Here is a 23,027-nt window from a genome sequence, read left to right as displayed (position 1 = left end):
ATTTTAAAACTGAACTTGTACACCTATTCAGAATTTGGAATTGTTGAACCACAATGGGTTCAGCTTACCAATGAGCCAATTTCTACAATCAGAACCTTGTTGGATATAGCTAATGTATTTATTAGATTTGTAAATAATATACAGCACAGCTAGGCAAAGGAAAAGTTTGCATTTTAAAACTGAACTTGTACACCTATTCAGAATTTTGAATTGTTGAAACCACAATGGGTTCAGCTTACCAATGAGCCAATCTCTACAATCAGAAACCTTGTTGGATATAGCTATTGTATTTATTAGATTTGTAAATAATATACAGGCACAGCTAGGCAAAGGAAAAGTTTGCATTTTAAAACTGAACTTGTACACCTATTCAGAATTTTGAATTGTTGAACCACAATGGGTTCAGCTTACCAATGAGCCAATTTCGTGTTCAGATTCAACAGATATACTTTATTTAATTTGATTATTTTTTTATTTTGGTAAAATATCACGTGTTTTTAACACTGGTCTCAAACTAATCTTATTAGTTGGAATATTACTAAAGGTTGATGTAAACACTATTTACACATCAGTTACAAGCGTAAAATAACGTTGCAAGTGACAAGACCAGTATGTTTCAGGACGTGAGAGATCCGGGTCCTGCGGAAACAAGTACATTTTGTGAATCAATCTTCATTGGAATTAAATTAGTTCGCTTATTTAAGCAAGTGTGAAAGAAACAACAAAATATAATGGAATCACAAAGAGTTACAGATCTGTCATGTAATAGAAGCATGCTTGTTGAACAGGTGACAATTCGGGTTCCGGTGTATTTATGGAGCAAGAAACTTTTTACGATTCTGTTAACACTAAATGAGGCTATTGCTGTTTATACAATTAATATGTATATATCTTAAATCGAGCAACTTTTTAAAATGTATTTTATAAAACCTACAATCTTTTTCTAGTATTAGACTAAAAATATGTATTGAGCTCCTTATGGGTTTTTTGGAACTGAATAAATATTTTAAAATATATCCAAGAAGCGAAGTTACATAAGCTATACATATTTATGCTCTATACTAAAAATCTAATTTTATTGATTTACTTTCATTAATATTGAAACAAATAATTAGTAAGCCATATTCGTGTAAGAACCTTCATAAAATATTGTACAGAAACATATAAAGAAATATGAAGCTTATGTGACCAAAAAGGTTTTAGGTAAAAATCAAATTTCTGTCTGAGAACGAGTCAAAACACAACCTTTGGAAAGTACGGACAGTATAACTTTGCCGTAATAAGTATATCCCCATATATAATGACTAAAATATATCTATTGTATCATTTTTTATAGTAAGCAAAAACAGGTAATAAGTCAGATGCAATATGATGTTATGTAATGTTACTTTAAAAAGTCTATATTTTATTCTGAAATATAACTAACTTGTATGAACCAATATGAAACTTGAATCTAATTAACATGTTCACAACAACGTGTGAATCTTTCACAAGTGCCGTCATGTACCCGATGGGGTACACACTGGGCTTTCATAAAATTGTCGTGCGCCCGTTAGGGTACACATTGCTATGCATTTTATTATTGCGTTTTTATTATTTTCCTGTCTTGGTGATTTGGTCAAATTTAATCTCACGCTTAAATAAATTACCTTTACAGTATCGTGTACGGTACTCCTTTAGGCGCCCGACGATTGGTTAATTTTTAAGATAAATTAATTTTTTAGGTACCAATTGGGGTAAAACATTGAAAATAACATATTGAAAATACATTTTTTTTTGTGCAAAAATGTGAAGCCTACATACATTTCTCATTATACTTAGGACGTTATACTTAATTTTTAAGGTAAATTAATTTTTTTTAGGATGCAATTGGGGTATACGGAAAAAAAAAATGGAAAAAAACATATTGAAATACATTTCTTTGTGCAAAAATGCGAAGGCTACATACGTTTATCGTTATATTTAAGACATTTACCATAATTAAAGGACTATGGTTTTTTTTTGCTAATATTATTAAAAATTCACATAAAAATCCGTCGTGAATGTGTTAAGTATGGAAAACAATATTCTGATTTAAGAATATTTTTATGAAATTCTAATTTTTAAATTTCAGTGTTTATAAACAGTATGAAATCTGACAAACATATGTTAATTGGTTATAATATCCATATATAATAATAATAATGGATGTATGGTTTAGTTTCATACAACAGTGTGTGCACCAGCATTCGGGAACTGATAAAAGAAACAATGATGATTCAATAGTTAATTTCACAGTTCAATTTCCTACAAGTTTATGGCCATGACAGATTTATGATATGTACGTTACTGGCAATAAAAGTACATCATTGTATTACAGAGTTATTATTCTCTGGTGTTACAGAGAATAATAACTACATTTTCAAGCATGAGAACTGACTTGAATTACCTGATTTTTAAACAAAATGTTTAAAATATAAGTTCAAAAAAAACCATATTTTTAAATTGTCCCATTATGACTTGGAGTGACTTATCCAGTATTTTCTCTGGATATGTGCTTAGAAAGATGTCAAAATTCGTACGGTTATACAAAAACAAATAAAAAATAGTTACTATAAATAAATAATTTAACACATAAATTCTAATTAAGACTCAAAACAAGTTTATTAGTAGACACACAAATATACATGAATAGTGAGTGTCAGGATTATAATTAATTCATGTCTATAATATAAATTAAAAAATTATTTATATATACACGAAAAACAAGGTATATACATATTACAGAAAACAGAAACAAATTTAAAATAAAATTATTACAATTAAAACAGTTTTTGGCATAAAACAATCAATTATTAAGGTTACCGAATTATTACATTACAATCAATCAGTGGATTATATGACCTTGTCAAAGAGAAACATTTTTTAATTTTATCTTAAAATTTTTATACATAACCTCTAATTTAATTTCTATAGGAAGTTTGTTATGAAATTTTGATCCGACATACTTAGGTTTCTTTTGAAACAAATAATAAATAGTCTATATACAAAACATATGCTGCAACAAATAGTTTTTGTTTGACTAAAGTTATTAATTTAGTCAACCATCATATGCTTATAAACAAAATAAATACAAAGCCATCAGTGGAGTAAGTATATTTGAAATGTGGCTTATCCAGATATTTCACCATGTAAACACCATGTAATAGTTGGTTTAAAACATCATACACTAATGAAAACTATTTTTTTTACAATAAATCTATTCAATTATAAGGAGTACCGTAATGGTCAACACTTGGAAATATGCTGTATAAACATGTTTTGCATTTACTATTGTCTTGGTAAGAATCTTAAATATCTATAGATTTTATTGAAAAATGTAGACAGGACATTTAAAGACATGTCTCAACAGTTACTTTAAGTATGTAATTTAAAAGTAAGAAGAAAAATGTAGTTGTGTTATGTTTAAAAACAAGCATTTTTTTAAGGTTGCTTTTGATGATAAAAGTATTGTCATGGTAACACTGATCTTTTCAGACATTTGCTGGTGCTCAGTGGACTAACACTTTTAATGATGGCGCATATCTAAAAACACTTATACTGGATTATTTAGGCGATATTAATTTATTTTGTTGGCACACAAGAAGTCATATTTAAATAAATACAAAATACATAGATAAGCAACAGAAGTCTTGTCATTAAATTAACATGTACAATATAAACAGAAGCTATCTTCATTGATTCTGCCAATGTTTCACGTAACAATAAATACATCCCGTGCACATAAGGCCTCCTTAGCCTTGTGTAACTATAACATGTATTTGAATCATTTGCTCTTTTGCAAAACATCACGAATATTGGAAAAGGTGGTTTATTTTAGTGTCTTGTACATAAATGTATAATAGGATCTTCATCTGTTTGTGTGTTTTGTTTTTAAATCTTATCTCCTGGCCAAGTATGATGAGTAGTTCTCAAATAACTTCAGTATAACCAGATTATCTCATCAGTGGAAATAAAACAGTATGTCTTGTAAAAAGAATGAACTTTTGCTGTTTTTAAACACTTTTGTGTATTCTTTTAGATTCTTAAAAGAACACAATATATTTTATGGAAAATGATTCCTTACTTACCTGGTTTACTAAAGTGAGGTGCTTGATAGAACTTCAGATTCTTTCCTTCCTATTTAGAGATTTTCTTTCTTAAAAAATATTCATTTTCTGAAAAAAAATAGGTTTGTTAAAAAATGTTTTGGAACTGGATTTGTTTTTACTAAACTTGTGTGTCTTGGTGTTAATAATTTATACTGACAATTTTTAAAACTCAAATACAGAATTATTATATCTGAAAATCCCATAATAATTGTTGTGTAAAATTATCTGGCAGCATTGGAAATGTAGTAACTTATATTATTCATAAATTAGACTACCACACCAATAGCCTAGTTTCTACCTTAATATTATATAATCAACATTTATATTAAGGATAAAACAAACGTTAAAAACAATATAACTTAAGTAAAACTTGTTTTGCGCAACTCTGCAGAAGAAAACATGATTTTTATACTTGCTCCAATACTTTAGAGAATTTTTTCCAACAATTATAAAATTCCTTACGCACTGCTAAGAGCATACTACTGCCTAACACACACAGCCCTTACAATCCTGTTAATTTTGTTCTAGCTACCATTTCAGTAAACCCGATAGATAAGTGTTCAGACATTGTATAGCTTATAACCAGAGTAGATTTCATTTCTTTATTGACAATATGGACCATCTGTAAGATTTACAGTTATTATGTGCATACATGATTATATGCCTAAAACCAATTATTTATTACATAATAGATATTGTTACGTGTTAAATTTAGATTGTAATGCTTCATCTGAAGAAACAAAATTAGCACATCTAACAGTGTTTTATACAACATTCAAAACAAGTGTATGTAAAATCTTGTTGTTTTTCTGCAAAGCAGTATGTCCACTTTGACTACCACCTATTGAATTCTAGAACGTCAGTTCATAGAACCACTCAAGGAATATAAATATACCTGGTACGTGATACATACTATCTTAAAATATGTGTTTTGTTTATCACTAGTACAGTGATGGGCAGCACCATAAGATGCTAGCATTGTTGGAGCTAGTTAGAATCGCCCTTACTTATGCGATTAATTTGTTGTTGTTTGATAACTAAAGTAATTTCAAGTTTTCTTTAGTGTTTTATTTGAAATTTTCTGTTCTTTCTACACATTCAATTAAAAACATATGTGATATACTAACATGGTCTCTTTCTTGATGCAATAAAACGTATTAAAGTAATTTAACTTTCTCAGATTTTTAGTTTTTCAGTGGGTACAAAACAACTCAATTGGTGTTTTTGTGCCTTTATATAAAAATAAATGAGGCGAGTTGTAAATATTTTTGATTTGTAACATTTTTTTATATTTTATATATTTTGGATTTTTATTTGAGGGAATTGAAGTACTATGCTATGCTACAGGTCAAAAAGTACATAATAACTGTTATTCTTGGGTAACTTTAATAAGCGGCCTACACTCTTTATTCGGTTGTTTTTTCAAATGGTTTGTCAAATTGTTTTTAACCGAATGAATAATTCAATATTAAATGTATTTAACAAAACATATAATTCCTACTTATTAGTTAGTCATTTGTCATGTAAATAAGAAACAGCAAGAAGTAACTAATTTATTGTGAATTTGAATATGACGATGAATATGAGGAAATCGTATGATAGATTTCTAGATATAATTGTGGGTTTGGCTACTGCCTTTACAAAAGCCGTTGCTCACTGCTATCCACGCAATCTATAAATATTGTAACATATTTCTGATGTGCAGGTCTAGGCCATAGTTGGTTTTGTTATTTTATAATGTTATTGTTAAATTTATGTTATTAAAAATTGTAATGTATTATTCTTGTTGTTAATTTATTATTATTCTTGTTTCGTACGATTTACATAAAATATTGAATTTGGATAATATATCAAATAGTGTGATAGAACAATTGAACGAGTGTAGGCTACTTATTAAAGTCCCTGCTTATTCTTCTCTAAAAAAACAGTTTATATTTTTCAATATGTAATAGTAAGAGGCCTTATTGCAATGATTATTTTATTATTCTGTAACTTTTTATAAGACAGATATATAATATATAGCCTAATGAACTTTAAATTTTGTGTAGCTTACTAATTATTTATTTTCAGCATATGCTTGCAAAACTCCTAAAAAACTGTGTATCACTACAGGTGAATATAATCAGTAACTTACCCAGAGGGAACAGGGGTAATACCTAAAAATCATTAGCCAAGACATTTATCTTATCGCTCTACGATGTAATTTATATTTATTTGCACAGTTTTGAAGGCACAAGTGAACTAAATTTGTGTCCCTGTACTTCTATTCAGAACATGTAGGCTATAAGGAAATGTTACAATAAATGTATATGTAAAATATAAGGTTGCAAACTAAAAACCATATTCCTAGACTACATTCATAATTTTATTAACCACTGTAAGGTTTTCATTAGCTGAACATTTTGTGTAAATATTGATTTATCTTGAAGAGAGTCTAATTTAGTAATAAATCCATAATTCTACTAAATTCATAAAAAATTAAAACTTACCATTCATAAAAACATAACCTCAATAGAACCATGTTTGACATTTATGTCACAATGTTAAAATGACAATGTATGAAAAAGTCTCAGCGTTAATGTTTTATCTCATAAAAATAAAAAATAGAGTACGAACCGTAAAAAGAAATTACTGACTAGACCTATGTTGTGACTAATAGTCACATTGGTGACGATTCAAATTTTCCATTAATAGGTCATGGACGTCAAATAAAGTTTTCCGTCTGCTGGTTGTTGTTATTTTAGAGTGAGGTATAAAATTATATACATGACGTTTTAAATTTCAATAAAAGTTATGGAATTTACAAGAAGTTTTCTTACCCTTTCTTGTCTTGGTTACATTTATTGCGGCTTAGTTTTGTTTCATCTATCTTTATTTATTATCTCCACTAAGGTAATTAGTGATTCTACTCTAATATGGGCAGTTTGATGAGTTTGAAATTGTTTGTCGGTCCGAGGATATCATTGTTATTATTTTCAGTTTTAGAGTTGTATAAAGTGTTTAGAATTGGATAGGCAATACTTGTAGACCTTGAGAAATTGCATATAAATTAAATTGACGTAAATTGTATACATATCTTGCATTTTTAGTATAGGGAATTTTCCCAAGGCAAAAGAAGATGGAGGGTGCGCGCAGCGTGATGAATATCCTCCTTAAAAGTTTATCTTGGACCAGAATTAATTTAGAATCAGAGATAGAAGAAAAACTATGTCGAGATAAAAACATCTGAGGTTTTGCATGGAGTAAATCTGTTGCAGGCTTCCGGATCATATAATGCGATGCAGATATGTTAAAACTCGGAATATTGAAATCACTCATCAGTAAAATATTCTCAGGGGGAAAAGTGCAAACAATAACCTTATCGAGAATTACAAATTTCATAGAAGGTTGGCAGGTTATGGAGAAATGCTATATGCAAAACCAAGAAAATGCATCATGATAATAAAGTCCAGGAAATAATACCATTCGGTAGGATCATATAAGAATTATCCAATAAGCGTCTGGGTTGTAAACAGAAACAAACACGCAGCCCCTCACTAAATTTAGTTCTAGTAGTAGTAGTAATAGACGTAGTAGTAGTAGTAGCAGCAGCAGCAGTAGAAGCAGAAGCAATAGCAGCAGCAGCAGCAGTATTAGTATTAGTAGTTGTTGTTGTGGTAAAATTAGTAGTCGTACGATTATTATACGATCGATCACATGAGTAGATATTAAAGCCTGAAACCAGATTTCTTAACTTCCTGAGAAAGTTTACTTTCTACCAAGGCAATTATATCATATAAAGAAATAATCAATATTTAATCGTCGCGAATCGTTGACTGATTCATCTTCTCATCAAGTCTCCTCTCTTAAGAAGAATGAATGTTTCTGTGGACGGCGTAGGCACCCACGAAACAGATATCCCGCTAAGGATTCGATTTGCAATATTTGTGAGCAAAGGGGACATTGGGCCTAAGTGTGTAATTTTACAAAAAAATTGTGTAAAGGGACAAACACTTTCAAAACAAAAGGACAGAGAGTAAACTATATGACATCATCCACATTGCCTGCATCTCAAAAATGTCTTTCCAAAGCACTAGTTCCCCTGACTATTAATGGATATTATGTCGAAGTCTTAATCAACACATGGAGCTCTGATAATTTTATATCTGAGACTGCTGTTAGAAGATACAACACTCGTAAAATATCCAATAAAGCAACAACTATCCCATGGCGTCAATCAGGCGTCAAATATTTGTGTCTTATGCACTTGGCTATTTGTATATTGATATGAAATATAACAGACATAAATATTCGCAAGCAAAACTCATAATTTTACCTGAGTTAAGCGCTGATGTGATAGGACATGATTTTCTTCACCAACATTCAACTGTTGAGTTAAAAATATGGTGGAGGACGCCCGCCCCTGAATAAATGTTACATTCATAGTACTAAACAGATGCCTTTTATCGTGTTTCCCCTTCTCTTTCAACTAAAAAATCTGAAAAAACTTTATCAGATGCACGTAGATATTGGACATCCGGGTATTGTGCGAACTTTTCACTTATTGAAACGCAAGAATCTTCCCTACTCTATAGAGGATGTGCGTAGGACGACTGCTACATGCTCCGTATGCGTAGAAAACAAGCCAACGTTCTATTACAAAACTACATTAGTTAAGAGTAAGAAAAGCCCCTACATATCTCAGAGACTATGTTTATATAAAGGAGGGGGTGAATGTAGCATTATCTTATGTCTTTTATGTCTTAAAACAGCTGCTTATTAATTCTCAATATTTATGTTTACTTTCTGTAAACACATTTATCTAAATGTAGCTTTGTTTTAAATTGAATAAAACCATTTCAGTTCGGTTCAAACCTTACTCCATTTTATAACACAAATTGTAAACGTTTTTGTGATAATCTGGCTCAAGTATTGTTATTTATAATAAAGATTCCCAGTAATATTCACTTATATTACAGTATATGCAACAAATTTGTCTTAATGCTACATACAGAAGATACTTATCATAAGTGGTTGGGATGGTCTCAAAGTATATTTTTCAAAATTTAGTACAGGTGGCATTGAAGAATCTACAGACTACAATGGCGGAAACGATGCACTGTCGTAGTGTCAGGCGCGAGGCCTATTTGTTAATTTAATAACAACAGTTCTTTTTTGTTGGTTATTTAAGTTATAGTAATTGAGTTTAGTTTGTAAAACTCACTACATTCATGAGTGTAATTAGACGTTTTAGAACTTATCGGTAGCAATGAACGGGTTAAGTTTGAGTGAATTGTGTTGCTTATTTTGTTGTCCACCTTGTCCATCAAGAATCGCAGCAAAATTAGCTTTCTTACCACCTGATCCCACATACAGCTTTCAGTCTGATGAATCTGGATCCAAGTTTCAAATCAGTCTCTCAGACAGAGCGGAATGGCAATATTCAGAACGTGAGAAGGAAAATATAGAAGGCTTCTTTGCAAGGACTTCAAGAGGCAATAGAATTGCATGTCTTTTTGTTAGGTGCAGTGCTAATGCTCGGTTTACAATATTGTTTTCACACGGTTAATGCAGTTGACTTGGGGCAGATGAGTAGTTTTTATCTAGGCTTAGGAACTAGAATCAACTGTAACATATTTAGTTACGATTATTCAGGATATGGAGTAAGTACAGGCAAACCCTCTGAAAAGAACCTGTATGCTGATATTGATGCGGCCTGGCAAACATTAAGGACAAGGTATGGGATAAGTCCTGAAAATATAATATTATATGGACAAAGCATCGGAACTGTACCCACAGTGGACTTGGCATCAAGATATGAGGTTGGTGCAGTTGTTCTACATTCACCGCTGATGTCAGGCATGAGAGTGGCCTTTCCTAATACGAAAAGGACGTGGTTCTTCGATGCCTTTCCTAGGTAACTTAGTTGAACTGCCTGTTGTTTGCTTCTTATATAAGGGAAATTCTGAAATTGCTAAGTGCCTAAAGATCCTAGTAAGCTATTTAGATTAAGACTTAGGCCTATTAGATCTAGCAATCTGTGAAAAACTCACTATTTTAGATCAAACTTAATGTATAATTGGTTTAGCTATCTGTTTTATTCAAAATGGTTCTGTTGCCATAACAACCTAGAAAGGTAAGCAATTAATTGTATAGGACCTGGTCTGTATGTAAGTAGACTTTAATAAGTGGCCTACACTGGTTATTTATCCTTTATTATTGGATGTTTTGATTTGTTTTTATCTAATGTTATAATGTTTGATTTTATAATGAATGATTATAGCTTATTACAATTTATTTAACTAACATATTGATTTCAACTTATTAGCCTAATTAAAATTATTTTAAGCAACTAGACGTAACCAATTTTTGGAGAATTTGAAAATGGCGATTAATGTGAGGAAATTATGTGAGATATATTTAAAAAGTGATTAGATTTGTTTCCCCCCATGTTTAGTTTTTGTACCCATGGGGATAATCCTTACACGTCCCTTTCACAAAAGTGGTTACTCACAGCTATCCGGTCAAGCTGTGAATATTGTAGTTTTTCTGATATTTACATATATGTCTAAGATAGTTTTATGGTTTTAATGTTATTGTTAAATTTATTGAATTAAAAATTATACTTACCATATTATAATTATATAATGTAACAATATAATTTATAACATTATATTATTCTTCAATTGCTCAGTTGGTTAGAGCGGTGGTGAACTCTAGAGTTATAACAATCAAATAACGAGTGTAGGCTGCTTACCAAAGTCTCCCCGAGTACTAAATTAGCTTCATAGTTTTAAGACGAATGGTTTTATTGAGTTATAGCAATTTTGAGACTCTAGTTAGACATTTCTAGATAATTTGTATTTGTTTAGCTGATGGGCAAGGCTTATAGATATGATGTATATCCATAGTTTCAAAATATTTATCCCACTAATCTAACTACACAGGCGGTAGTGTTTGGTGCTAAGGCTATACTGAGTTTTGCTGTAAAAAAAATGTATGTAAATATTTTATCTGATTTTAAAACTCGACTATTCATTTACATATTCTCATGTTCTATATGTATTAAACTGTAAAGTTACTAACTCATTTCAAGTTTCTTTTTTTGTTCCAACAGTTATATCCATTCTTCACATGTGTGGTTTGTTTTTTGTGTGGGATTTATAACTTAACGCATGGCTTATCACTGATGAAATATCTGATCATGCAGTATCTAGGTCTAAAAGCAAAGTGGCATGGTCAGGTCGGGGGGGGAAAGCGATTGCTTGTAATTATACCTCCTAGTTATTAAAATAATGTCTTGTAGACTGTGTTAGCGTCATTACTAGTCTAATGAGTGTTTTTTGACAATGGTCTTTCCTTATTTTTACAAACAAAGCCAAATAAATCAGTTTCATAGAATGTTCTTGCCGCTAAAGATTCCTATTTGCTTAGCATCTGGTTGTGATGCCCTTCCTCCAGGTAGTGGAATGCAATCCCATCATCTGTTGGAGTAGTTTTGTTTCTTTTGCTTTGACCTTGGTTTTAAAAGTTTTATAATCAATCTCGTTGTTAGTTGAACAATTTTGATAGCAAAATAATTATTTAATTTACCAGCCGGATCTGTAATCCAGTTGGCTGTTCGACATGTTGGAATCATATTGTTCTTGGTTCAGAGCCTTCGAGATGTAAAATGTAATCTATTTTTTTATGTGCGTTATCTTGTCATTGCCTGTGCTGAGCTTCAGTGTTATCTGCTTTGGGAACATAGTCAGAATCACCATGCTACTGAATACAAGGTGGCCTCTTGTCTGGTTGTGTATTCTGATTTGATGTTCAGTGAAAAAAAAAAAATTGTATGTCACTATTTCTGGGAGGTTCTATCCCTGTTAAGAAATGTATTGCTTCCTTCAGAATACCCACGATGGTTGAGAACAACAACTATTTGTAAGAACCGTGTGAAAGAATTGCCAATAAATGAGCAAGTGCGCTTTGATCTAAGAGAAATGTAAAGTGTTTAACAAAAGTATGAACCTACTTCCCCGACCACATAAACAATCTGGCCAATAAGTGCTGGGATTTATGTTATGAGAAGAAATAAATGGAGTGGTAATTGATGATCTGAATGCAGCGAAGACAGTCTATTACTCACTTGTGGTGTCCCATCTTAGCATGGCCTAGTAGTCTCGGGGAGAAAACAACTGAAGGTAACCTACGGCGAATTCTTGTCCTTGAAATTTCTTGTCCATAAGGGTGCTGGCTGATCTCAAATTCTATGGACAGCTACAGAGAGTCATTTTAAATATCTCGGGATACTAACAGCCATTGCACTTCTATATAATAGATGCTGTTCTGCATATCGATGAGATGGAGCTACCTACAGGAAGTAGTATACGTACGTACACACAACACAAGACATGCAATCACAACACATCCCTACCTCTTCATCGCACAGCATTAAAAAGAAACCATCCAACATTGGACGTAAACTACACAGAATCGCTTAATGTCTCACAGGCAACAGACTGAAGAACCTAAGAAGACCGGCTTGCAGACCACCTTCCACACGACACGGCAGAATTCTTTGACTTGGTTCAAAAGTGTCCATGAACATTTATAAGTTTTGACTCGCCTTCGGCTCGCTGGGGGCTACGCCCCCAGGCCCCCAAAGTAAACGCTTGCAAATTCAGGATAAGCGGAATTCGGTGACTGGTTAAGTCCGGACATTAAGTAAATGACAAGGGATTTAGAAATTGACCTTTTTCATAGATTTTTTTCCGGATTCGTAAAAACTTTTGACTTTGAGGGCATTTTTGCGGTTAAACCGTTAGAGATACGACAAAAAGTGACTGGACCTTTCTTGTTGGAAATTAATTTTGTCTTTCGATTTGTGCCCTCAGATCTGATCTACGACCTATGGTTTTAGCCAGAAATGAGCTCGGGAGAAAAGTCTGCACGGGTCAGCTATCTTGAATTGTTTAGTATAAACATAATAAAAACCGACCTCAAGGCAGTATTTTAAGTCGAACAGGGGGTTTAATATCACCAGGAGACTATCTAGTCAAGGCGAGAAATTCCCTGGGTGGGTGATTAATGTTAAGGAGGTTAAGACAAGAGGGGGTTTAATTTCGTCAGGATATTGGTCTGGTCATATGAACAAATTCCCAGGGGGGGTTAACGTTGCCTGACGACTGTTGCAATGTGCAAGACCGTACATTAAATGCATGTCTGCCATTTCACCATTAGTGTACATAATATTCATATTACCTGCCATGATGAATAAGCTATTATTAGCTATCAAAAATTAACTTCAACGGCACTCGCACTAACTTGTATTAAAAGTACAGATCAACACACGCACTTAATGAGCAATGGAAAAATAGCTGCTTGTGTTTATTTAAATTATTATAAACAATGTTACATTGTTAAAACATATGTTTTAAAATAGAAATTATTTTGTTTCTCAAATCAAATATTTTAATAAAACAGCTGTTTTAATTTCAATATTATTTGTAGAGAGCTTAACAGATTTTGTCTATTTTTCATGCGTTTTGTATGTAATTAAGGATTATTTTTTAAAGTTTGCGTTTGTCTATTATAGACTTATTTTACATCTTTCTCTTGCGAAATTAAATTTTTCTACAAGTACCGTGAAAAAATATTTTGTGTTTATTGTACATTTAACATAGTAAATCTGCTTCAAACCTAAATGTAACTTTGTTTTTCGGGACCAAGTTTCGCGTATTTCGTCACATATCTTAAAGATTACTGTAGCTACAGGTCTGGAAACGGTTTTATTCAATTTTTCAGTTCATTTTACATAAAGTACGCTAAATTGTACATCTTAATTAACAGCCAACAAATACCCGTAGGGCTTCGTTGCAGCAGGGGAACTGAAATTCAGACGAAATCTTTCACCCTGTATAACTTGGTAACTAAGCATTTTCGGACCTATGTTAATTAGACCTTTTTTTCTTATTTTGATGTGAGGAATCACGCCCTGGACTTATGGGCACCTTTTTTCAGAACACCCTGTATATGGGATTCAACATGTATTATTTGCTTTAGCTCTAGGATCTCTAGAAAATAGTATTAAAACCTTGATAAAATATTGTATAACACCTTGATTTTTATTTAACAATTGAATTGAATATTGTTTACAATAGTACAAGTAAAACAAAAGGTCTTTAGTGTTATACAAGAATTAGACAATAATCCTTTTTTTTTCATTGATTACTTTTTAACTGTATAAAGAATTATATATTTTAATATATCAACAATGTTTTTCACTAATATTGTATAAGACACAATGACTGTTCGTAATGAATATGTAAATAAAGATTGATGACTATGACTATGATGACTATCAAGCAATAAATATTATATAGTGAAACAATACACGGTGAAATAGTGGTTACTTGTTTTATCTAATCATAATCAATGTCAATTAAGAGCATTAACTTGTTCACACACTACTACAAATTTCAGGAAAAAAACCAGTAGCTTAATTCTAAACAGAAAAAAACTAAGTACAATTAGCAAACAGTAACTATTATGCATAAAAACATTAAGCTTGCTAATTTAGTTATATCTTCTTAAAACAAAATTCTTCCAAAAGTAAAGGGCAGTAGTTGATAATAATAACTTTTGCACCTATTATCTGGAGGTTTAGCCAAATATTTATAAAAGACCATGTTTTACATTGTGTAGAATAGTGACAGATTGAAGGGTGTTTTTAGAAAAGCTGGGGGGGGGGGGGGTGGGGGGGGGGGGGGGTGGGGGGGGGGGGGGGTGGGGGGGGGGGGGGGTGGGGGGGGGGGGGGGTGGGGGGGGGGGGGGGTGGGGACTCGGCTCCTGCATACTATTACCAAAGGTTAGCTGTTCGATTGGCAAATACCGCCCCACCAAACCAAGCAAAGCCGAACTTCGACTCTGGTACTTTTCTCATTTCAAAGTAGAAGGCGTCTAAACATTTGATTTTCGCCGTACTTTTGTGTACCGTTACAATGTTACGTTATAAATGGAAACAAAATTCCGACATAATGATGTATTATTCTGTATTATTATGCCATTACAAAACAACTCAAACATGCACCTCTGAAAAAATTCCTGTTCTATAGTTACAGCAATGTTAATTTTCTTATTTTCAAAGACCCTGTGCGTGGAAAAATATTTTGAGAAGAGGTAAAAAAATGATCACACGTGCACCGAAATACGATAATTCTCTCCTGAATGGACGACGTGGCAATAATAAATATCATGAGAAAATGAAAGAGGGTGTAAAGCGTAATTAACAGTTTCAAATCCGATTATTTTCTATTAATACCCATCACTTCGCCCGAGATAGATAGCCGCCCGCGGTCCCGCAGATCCTGTATTGCAGTTGAGCAAGCTGTTGAAAAGTGGTTGGACATTGCCGTTACTAAGCCACTGACCTAGTCTAACATAATCTTGAATATCTGTTGCGTTTATTTAACCATCATCAAAGACTCTTATGAGGCTGGAACGTAATCCAGCAACTTTCAGATGAATTTTGAAGAAGAAATTACAGGTCAGGATGTAATGAAATTAAATAATTAAAAAATAATTAATTATTATTTAATTATTATTAATTATTATATAATTAATAAAATTAATGATGTCTTTTCATTCGTGTTATATAATTTTGGTTCTATAGCCAAACAATAATTTTTGTCATAATGTATTTTAATATTTTGAATTTACCAAGTGATTTTTTACACAGTTAATAAAATTTTGATAACCGGAACGAAGTTTAAGCAACGTACGTCGTCTCCTCAGGAGAATCATGCAACCCTATGGTTGTCCAGGATTTTTTAAGTTATTACAATTTTAGGGAAAACCCTAAAAAAATATCATTCTGAGCCGAATAGTTTTGGATATGATCCATGCTAAAAAACGCATATCTGTTCCAGGAAAAATTAAAAAAATTGGCGAAACAGCCAAAGGGTAAATTACCAAATGTTTTATACAAGATTAATGCAAGTGTAATGTAATTGAGTATCGAATTTTTAGAATTAGTAGAGAGTTCTTTATTTAATTACCACCTTTAATTTTTATTCTTGACCTGGGTGGTCCAAAAAAATTCTTCCATTGGTCACCATTATGGAGCTCTTAGTCATTTTAGAACTTCTCAGAGCTCGTGGAAAACTCACTCACTAATGTGACAACTGGTCACGTCAGGACTACTGCAAAACACACTTTTTACCGAAATACCCCATCTGACCCGAGAGACCGAGTTTACCGCAAACCTTAAGTACCCGGTACAGGAGATTTTGTTACAACGTACTTATACGATACAGATATTTTTCACGTTACCGCAGGAGTTCCTGGTACATAGTTCTCAGACTCGTTTAGCAGTAAACAGTAACTGGAACTTGTAACCGAACCATTCTAGGGAGTACTCTGGAAATGTACTCAGCTATTTGAAAGTACCAAGAAACCGCAAGAAATAGTAAGAACCTCACTTTCGTAGTTACAGTTGTGGCTGTAAAAATTATATTATTTAACGCATTGAAAACTAATTGAGTTTATTAAATGTGCAGGGCCTTGTAATTAATAAAATTACAATTGTTAATAAGTTGAATTAATCATATTAGGTGATGATTGATTAAAAAGTTACAGTATAGATGTTAATTTTAGTCAAAAAATATAGTATTTTGAAAAAATGCTCTTGGTGAGGGAGGGGGGACAGGTTCCCGTTCGCTCCCTCCGTCGGTACGCCCCTGATGTCCTTAGTTGTTTTTAAAGCCTGTACCGTATATGACGATAACACATGCGGGGGTGGTGACTTCTGAGGTCGTAGTAATAAATACTAAGAAATGCACAAAGTTTTACTTATAAGTTCAATTTAATTTACTAAACTTACAAGCACCACATTTTTTAGAATGGTAAATGAAAAATATGTATTGCCACGTTGCTGCCAATTAGAATGTAATAAACTAAAAGTATATCTTCTAGGTGGGCCTAAAATATCCAATTGTTCTATTGAATTATGCGTACGACGTTTTACTTTACAAAACAATAATATTTTCACTTCCCTTCACAATAGGTAGACTCACAAACCCGGGTATCGGCGTCTTGGCACGAGACATTGAAGCTGTAGTCTAAGAACGGTTACTTCTAGAAGAGGAGTAGAGTTTGGGAAGTGGTAGCCCATCTATTCAAACAACACGTGAGATACATCAGCTACGTAAACTCGCCTAAAACAAATTCGCGACGGTATTAGCCATTTAATGATACAAATTACTATTTATAAACAATGTGCTCGTCGCCATAAGGACGACGCCGCACAACACCTTTATCAATCTATCTCCATCAAGCAAATAAAAGATCTTCAAGGGTAAGTTACTTTACTATTCACTTCTTTACTTTACGTTACATTCATTTTATACGTTTTGGCATCAAAGGGCTAAATTTAATAATACGAAAAGATTAAATTTTACTTACGGACAGAGCGCGCGAGATCTGATCGGTTACGTAGTTGGGCTGCTTACAAAGGGTTAGAAGAAAAAATTCATACGCGTGCCAATTTAGGTAGTTACTCCGCCCAATAATTTAGTTCCGGGAACATTGGATGTAAAATAAATAATATTATTATATAGGCTGATTAGGGTTGCGAAAATTTACATTGTATGAAATTTAATTAACTAATTTACGGTACAGAATATCCCCCCTGTTTTGATTTTCTCAACCTAGTTAGTCGCTTTACTTTAAACATATTCTAAATAACAAACTTAATTCAACCTTTTATTCATTACATAAATTCAAATTCAACCATAACAATACGATAGCGCGGGGTTTAATAAAGTTTCCTATGAAATCCGCTAGATCGCATGCCAATTGCAGTTCTATGACTGCTCGCTTAGGGACCCAAAAATAGAAAATCAATTTAGGCAAACTATTTTTCAAGCAGTGCACGTTGCAGCGTTTTAGAATTTGCGGGTCGTTGCAAGAATAAGGGCATTTAAGGCGATTAAATCGTAAACAAAGTGTAGTGTTGTAGTGTTTTTGTTATATAGGCGCCACATTCATACTTCTTTTTTGCATTCATACCAGTGTTTTGTGTATAGTGTGTTGTGCCATTAAATACCCTGAGACTTGCGGACAAGTTACCAATATGGATCGAATACTTTGGAATGAAACGTACGTCCCCTCACGAGAAGCTAAGTCTCACATCTCGTATTAATACTGCATCATTCTTAATATATATATTTACAAATACAAAATCCTATACATCTTACATCTACATGAATTTTAACACTTCAAATATATCTACAAAATTTCAAAATTCAACATTTCGGCATACCTACAAAACACAGAACAATTTTTCATATTTGATTCCCTCATTACAAAACAGTCAGGATCAACTTTTGTCTCATTTCTTTATACTAAGTTATATATTACAAATTCTCTTTCTATATTTTATTTCCATTGACACATTCGTTAAGAATTCACCAAACAGTTAACTTCCTGGATTTTATCTTATCTTTTAAATTTGGGCAGCAAGCGGTTCCTTAAGCTAGGGATTGCTACCAATTTTTTTTTTTTTTTTTAAATTTTTTATACAGAAACAGGTTTAATTTAATTTTAAATCTACAATATGAACCTTTTTTACATTCAAAACATTTTTCAGTGTGTTGTACAATACAAAATTTACAGGGCTTTAAAAAAATATTAAATTTCTATTAAAATTTCCTACATATTTTGGTGCTAATTTTGCACAAAACTTTTCTACCTTAATTGCTTAAATAGGGGTGTTCTAATCCATACTAAGGAATGCAACTTAAAGGGATGTTTTACATTTTGCTCTGAGTACTTTTGTCTATTACTGTTATGTGCTATACTCCTTTTTACATTCACCACAGCTCTCTTTAAATTGTTTTACAACAGTTTCCTTGGACAAATTCTCACCAATTAGATCATTTAGCTTCCATAAATTAGATTAAAGCATTATTACAGGAATGATTAAACATTAAATCAAAGGCCAGCAAAACTGCTGCTGTGCTTTTCATTATCTGGGGCGGTGGTTTTGAAACTTAATTGTATATAGCCTAGGTCATTATCCCAATTACTAATGACAGTTGTGATAGAAAACTACGTAATAATGGTAGATATGTTTTCTAATATGCCTTTCTGATTGATTTCCATTAGCCCTGTAACGGCGCTAGTCTACGGTGTTCAATAAAATTCTTAAATAAGAAACTTCTTAAAATACAGTGATGTAAAATATGCGGCATTGTCTGACACTATTATTTTAGGTACAGAAAAGTTGTTTAAAAATTATGCGGTCTAATTTATTACATATTTCAGCACTCTTTACATTTCCCTCAAAGGGAATTAGCCATAGAAATTTACTGGCGGCATCTACAACATAACAAGTAAATATACATTGCTGTTTCTAGTTCTCACTAAGGGAACCTAAAAGATCTATGAATAAAAACAATCCATATTGTTCTTAAATGGCACAGATACTAATTCGCCTTCAATTTTTTCTTTGGCACACTTTACTCATTTTACAAACATTACATGCTTTCACTTTTGCCTTCTAATAATTTCGTTCTAAATCAGGTCTATAAAAATACTGATTAATTTTTCTTTGCGTTCTAGCAATGCCTAAATGACCTCCTATTTAAAGAACTGTGGAAGAATCATATACTAAATCAAACTAACTGTACAGGCAAAAATATCTTACTCTTACTTTTTACATTCCTTTTGTACATCAGTAAATTGTTTTTTATAAAAAATAACATAAATATTTGTTACTATTGCTTTTTTACAGATTGAATGAATTCGCTGAGTTTCTTTATCTTGAAGTTGATATTTTTCTAAATCTTTTAAAAAACGCTAATGGCAAATCATTTAATTAACAACCACAAATTATCCTTGTTATTGCACTTATTATTTATCTGCATTTTAGGCTTTACATTAGATGTTCGTTTACATGTTTGCCTTCGGGAGGAGTTTAGAATGGCAGAAGGAAATCGATAATCTATTTTTTTAATCCCTGGTTCAGGACCGTTCCGGCAATCACTGGGGCCTCGGATCAGCTGTTCCCTGTCGACTCGCCCTCAAACATACGTGAAAGGGCGTCTGCCAGCGCATTATCGGTGGAACTTTTAAATTCCACCTCAAATGGCCAAATTCCAAAATCCTTCTCGATCCATCGGGCAAGTTTCTCTACCTTCCTTTTGTGGATTGAGGACATAGGATAAAGCTTGGTTATCAGTTATTAATTTAAAGGTTCTTACTTCTAAAAATTCGTGCCATTTTTCTATGCAAATTAGTGCACTCAGAGCTTCTTCTTTTCATAAACAGTATATTTTAATTCGGCATCAGTAAATTTCCTAGAGTAATAGGCTATTGGCATTAATTCATTTTGGTCGTTTTCCTGTAACAAACAAACCACCTGCGGCTATTCCACTAGCATCTGTCAATTTACTATAAAATTGCTTTGAAAAATCGGCTAACTGGAGTACAGGAGGAGATTTCATTATAGCTTCTTTTTAAACTTTACAAACGAATCTTGACATTCACTTGTCCCAAATAAATTTAGCGTTTTTTTTCTTCTTAAACGATTTAAAGGATTACATTAATAATTCGGCATAATTATTTATAAATTTTGAAAAGAAATTGGTCCATACCTAAAAACTGTGAAATTTGTTTGGCGTTTCTTAGGCGGCATAAATTTCTCTTATACATCCTTGTTCGCTCGGGATCTATAGTTACTGTATTATTTTTTATTAAGTTCCCCAAAAAGGAGATTTCCTCAAAACAAAACTTTGCCTTTCTCTAGGTTTGCCGTTAAGGCCATGTTTGCTTAGTCTATTTACAATCTCTCTGACATGTACTAAATGCGAATCAAGGTCTTACTTGTACTGTACCACTAAGATATCATCACAAAAAATTTATCAACATATTTAAAAATTTTTATATTGTCTAAGGACTTTATCCAGATAGGACGGACAATACAGCACTACCAACATGTAAAACCAAAGGGTACTCGTTTAAATTTATATTTACCAAATATAGTGCTAAAATGAGGTAAGATCTTGACTATCAGGTGATAATGGACATTGCAAAAAACTTTTTCTTAAATCTATTATTGAAAAATATTTGGCTCCACTAAGATGTTGATAATAATTATTTAAATCACCAATGGGGAAAATCAATTTTCTGTAACTATTTTATTTAATTCGGTATAAATTGACTACAAGTCTGTCCTTTTTTGGTTTTAAAAAGGGCTGGGGGGAGTAGGCTGAAGTACTGGGTTCAATTATTCCTTGGTCCAACCCAATCCTGTATTATTGTTTTCATCTTATTTACAGTAGGAGGGCTCATAAAATAAGGCCTAATATTTACAGGTGTGGGGTCATTTAGAACTAATCTCCACTTCCAAATCTAGAGCCTCTCCTAAATTTTTGGATTAAAAACATTTGGAAAAATCCCCTATAAGGTTTTGTATCTCAGCCTCAGCTCTAGTGCACCCCTATTTTTACATCAATGCTGTTTACTTCATGTTCAAAAAGGCTGGTTGTCTGACAATAGTTATTTTCTCATTACAATTGAAATTTAAAAATAACATGAATCTCCATCAAGATCTAAAATTAATTTGCTATTAGATTATAAATGGGGTTTCCCAATACAATGTCCCATTTTTAAATTATCCAATACAATAAATTTTACTTTCCAACAAAATTTAGAAATTTTTATCTTAGCATAACAGTAACCAAAACATTTTATTTCAGTGTTATTTGCAGCAAACATTCTATCATCTGACTTCATTAATTTAGAAACATTTTTATTCAACAATAGGCTATCATAAAATTCTTTACTAATTATAGGTCTCTGTGTAAGCACCAGTATCTAATAAAGCAGTTTGTTTTTACATTTTTTACCCACTATAGCTTCAATTAAAGGCATATTGTTACACTGTCTAACATTTAGTCTTAAATTAGGTTTTCTATAGTTTAATTTACTCCAATTTTTAATTACCTTACCATAAGACTCTCATAAAATATAGTGTTTTTCTTTTCTTACTGTAATTACTATTTATAAAATTATTATTCTTTTAACTTATGAAACCGGGGAGGGATATTTTTAGGGTGTTGTTGTGTGTAATACCACTCCCCTGCCAACTAGTTTTTTGGATTCCTAAAAACAGTTTTTTGCTAAGTGGCCAGGCCTATTACAATTGAAACATAACTTTGGGTTTTTTGACAGTAGGCCTACTTTTTCTAAGTTCAACATGTGGTGGATACATGTTGGTTAACATATGTCTTACTTAAATTGTCCCTTAAGTTATCATTAAAGGTTTATATTGTTACTAGCTATACAAACATTTTCCAAATCTGTTAAAACAAAAGGGATTGTTTTCAAAAATTAACTTATTTCTATCTGTAGGCTTAATACCTCTTTTTATACAAGTTACCAAGTTCCTGTTCACTTATGTTACACAATAAAACTTGACTGAGCTCTTTGATGTCATAGATGTATTCATACAGTGGCTCATCAAACCTTTGTGGCCTATAAACTAAATCTAGTCTCAGTCTTTCAATTAGGCCTACAGGGATAAAAGCACTAATTAAATTCCCTGTGTAGATAGTTGACATTTTGGCATGACAGACTTACACTGTATTATTTTGGCTAAAAGTGGACCTTTTGCATAACATGGTAACAATGCTAAAATTTCATTTTCTGATAGGCTAGTTTCACATTTTAGTTTAGTTTTAACAAAAAGTTTTCAAAAAATTTTATTAGCTCAGGTACTACTAAGCCATTTGTTACTGTAAAATTTTGTAAATAACATTCTACAGGGTTGTTTAACTTATTAAAACATATTTAAACCAGACATAGGTTGACTAATACAATCATTGTTTGCATTATAAATAGGCATTATAGGCAAAGTGGGGGTACTGGCAG

At 32.2% G+C, this 23,027-nt stretch overlaps 2 protein-coding genes across 2 annotated transcripts in view; one reads left to right on the top strand and one right to left on the bottom strand.

Moving 5' to 3' along the window:
* Positions 1–4,126, bottom strand: part of LOC124355959 (major facilitator superfamily domain-containing protein 12-like) — a 40,178-nt gene extending 36,052 nt beyond the window's left edge. The window contains exon 1 of the mRNA XM_046807108.1: positions 4,110–4,126. The gene's annotated coding sequence lies outside the window, so the exon portion shown is untranslated. The remainder of the gene's footprint in view (positions 1–4,109) is intronic.
* Positions 4,127–9,205: 5,079 nt separating this feature from the next.
* On the top strand, positions 9,206–10,103 carry LOC124353390 (alpha/beta hydrolase domain-containing protein 17B-like). The gene is given in 2 exon segments (XM_046803233.1): positions 9,206–9,675; positions 9,677–10,103. Coding segments are annotated over 2 exon segments (651 nt in total). The 5' UTR covers positions 9,206–9,378; the 3' UTR covers positions 10,031–10,103.
* The last annotated feature ends 12,924 nt before the right edge of the window (positions 10,104–23,027 follow it).

Source organism: Homalodisca vitripennis, chromosome 2 (assembly GCF_021130785.1).
Source record: "Homalodisca vitripennis isolate AUS2020 chromosome 2, UT_GWSS_2.1, whole genome shotgun sequence".
In the NCBI taxonomy this organism is placed as follows: Eukaryota; Metazoa; Arthropoda; class Insecta; order Hemiptera; family Cicadellidae; genus Homalodisca; species Homalodisca vitripennis.
The sequence above is the reverse complement of the archived record's forward strand: the minus strand, read 5'-3'. Positions and strand labels throughout refer to the sequence as shown.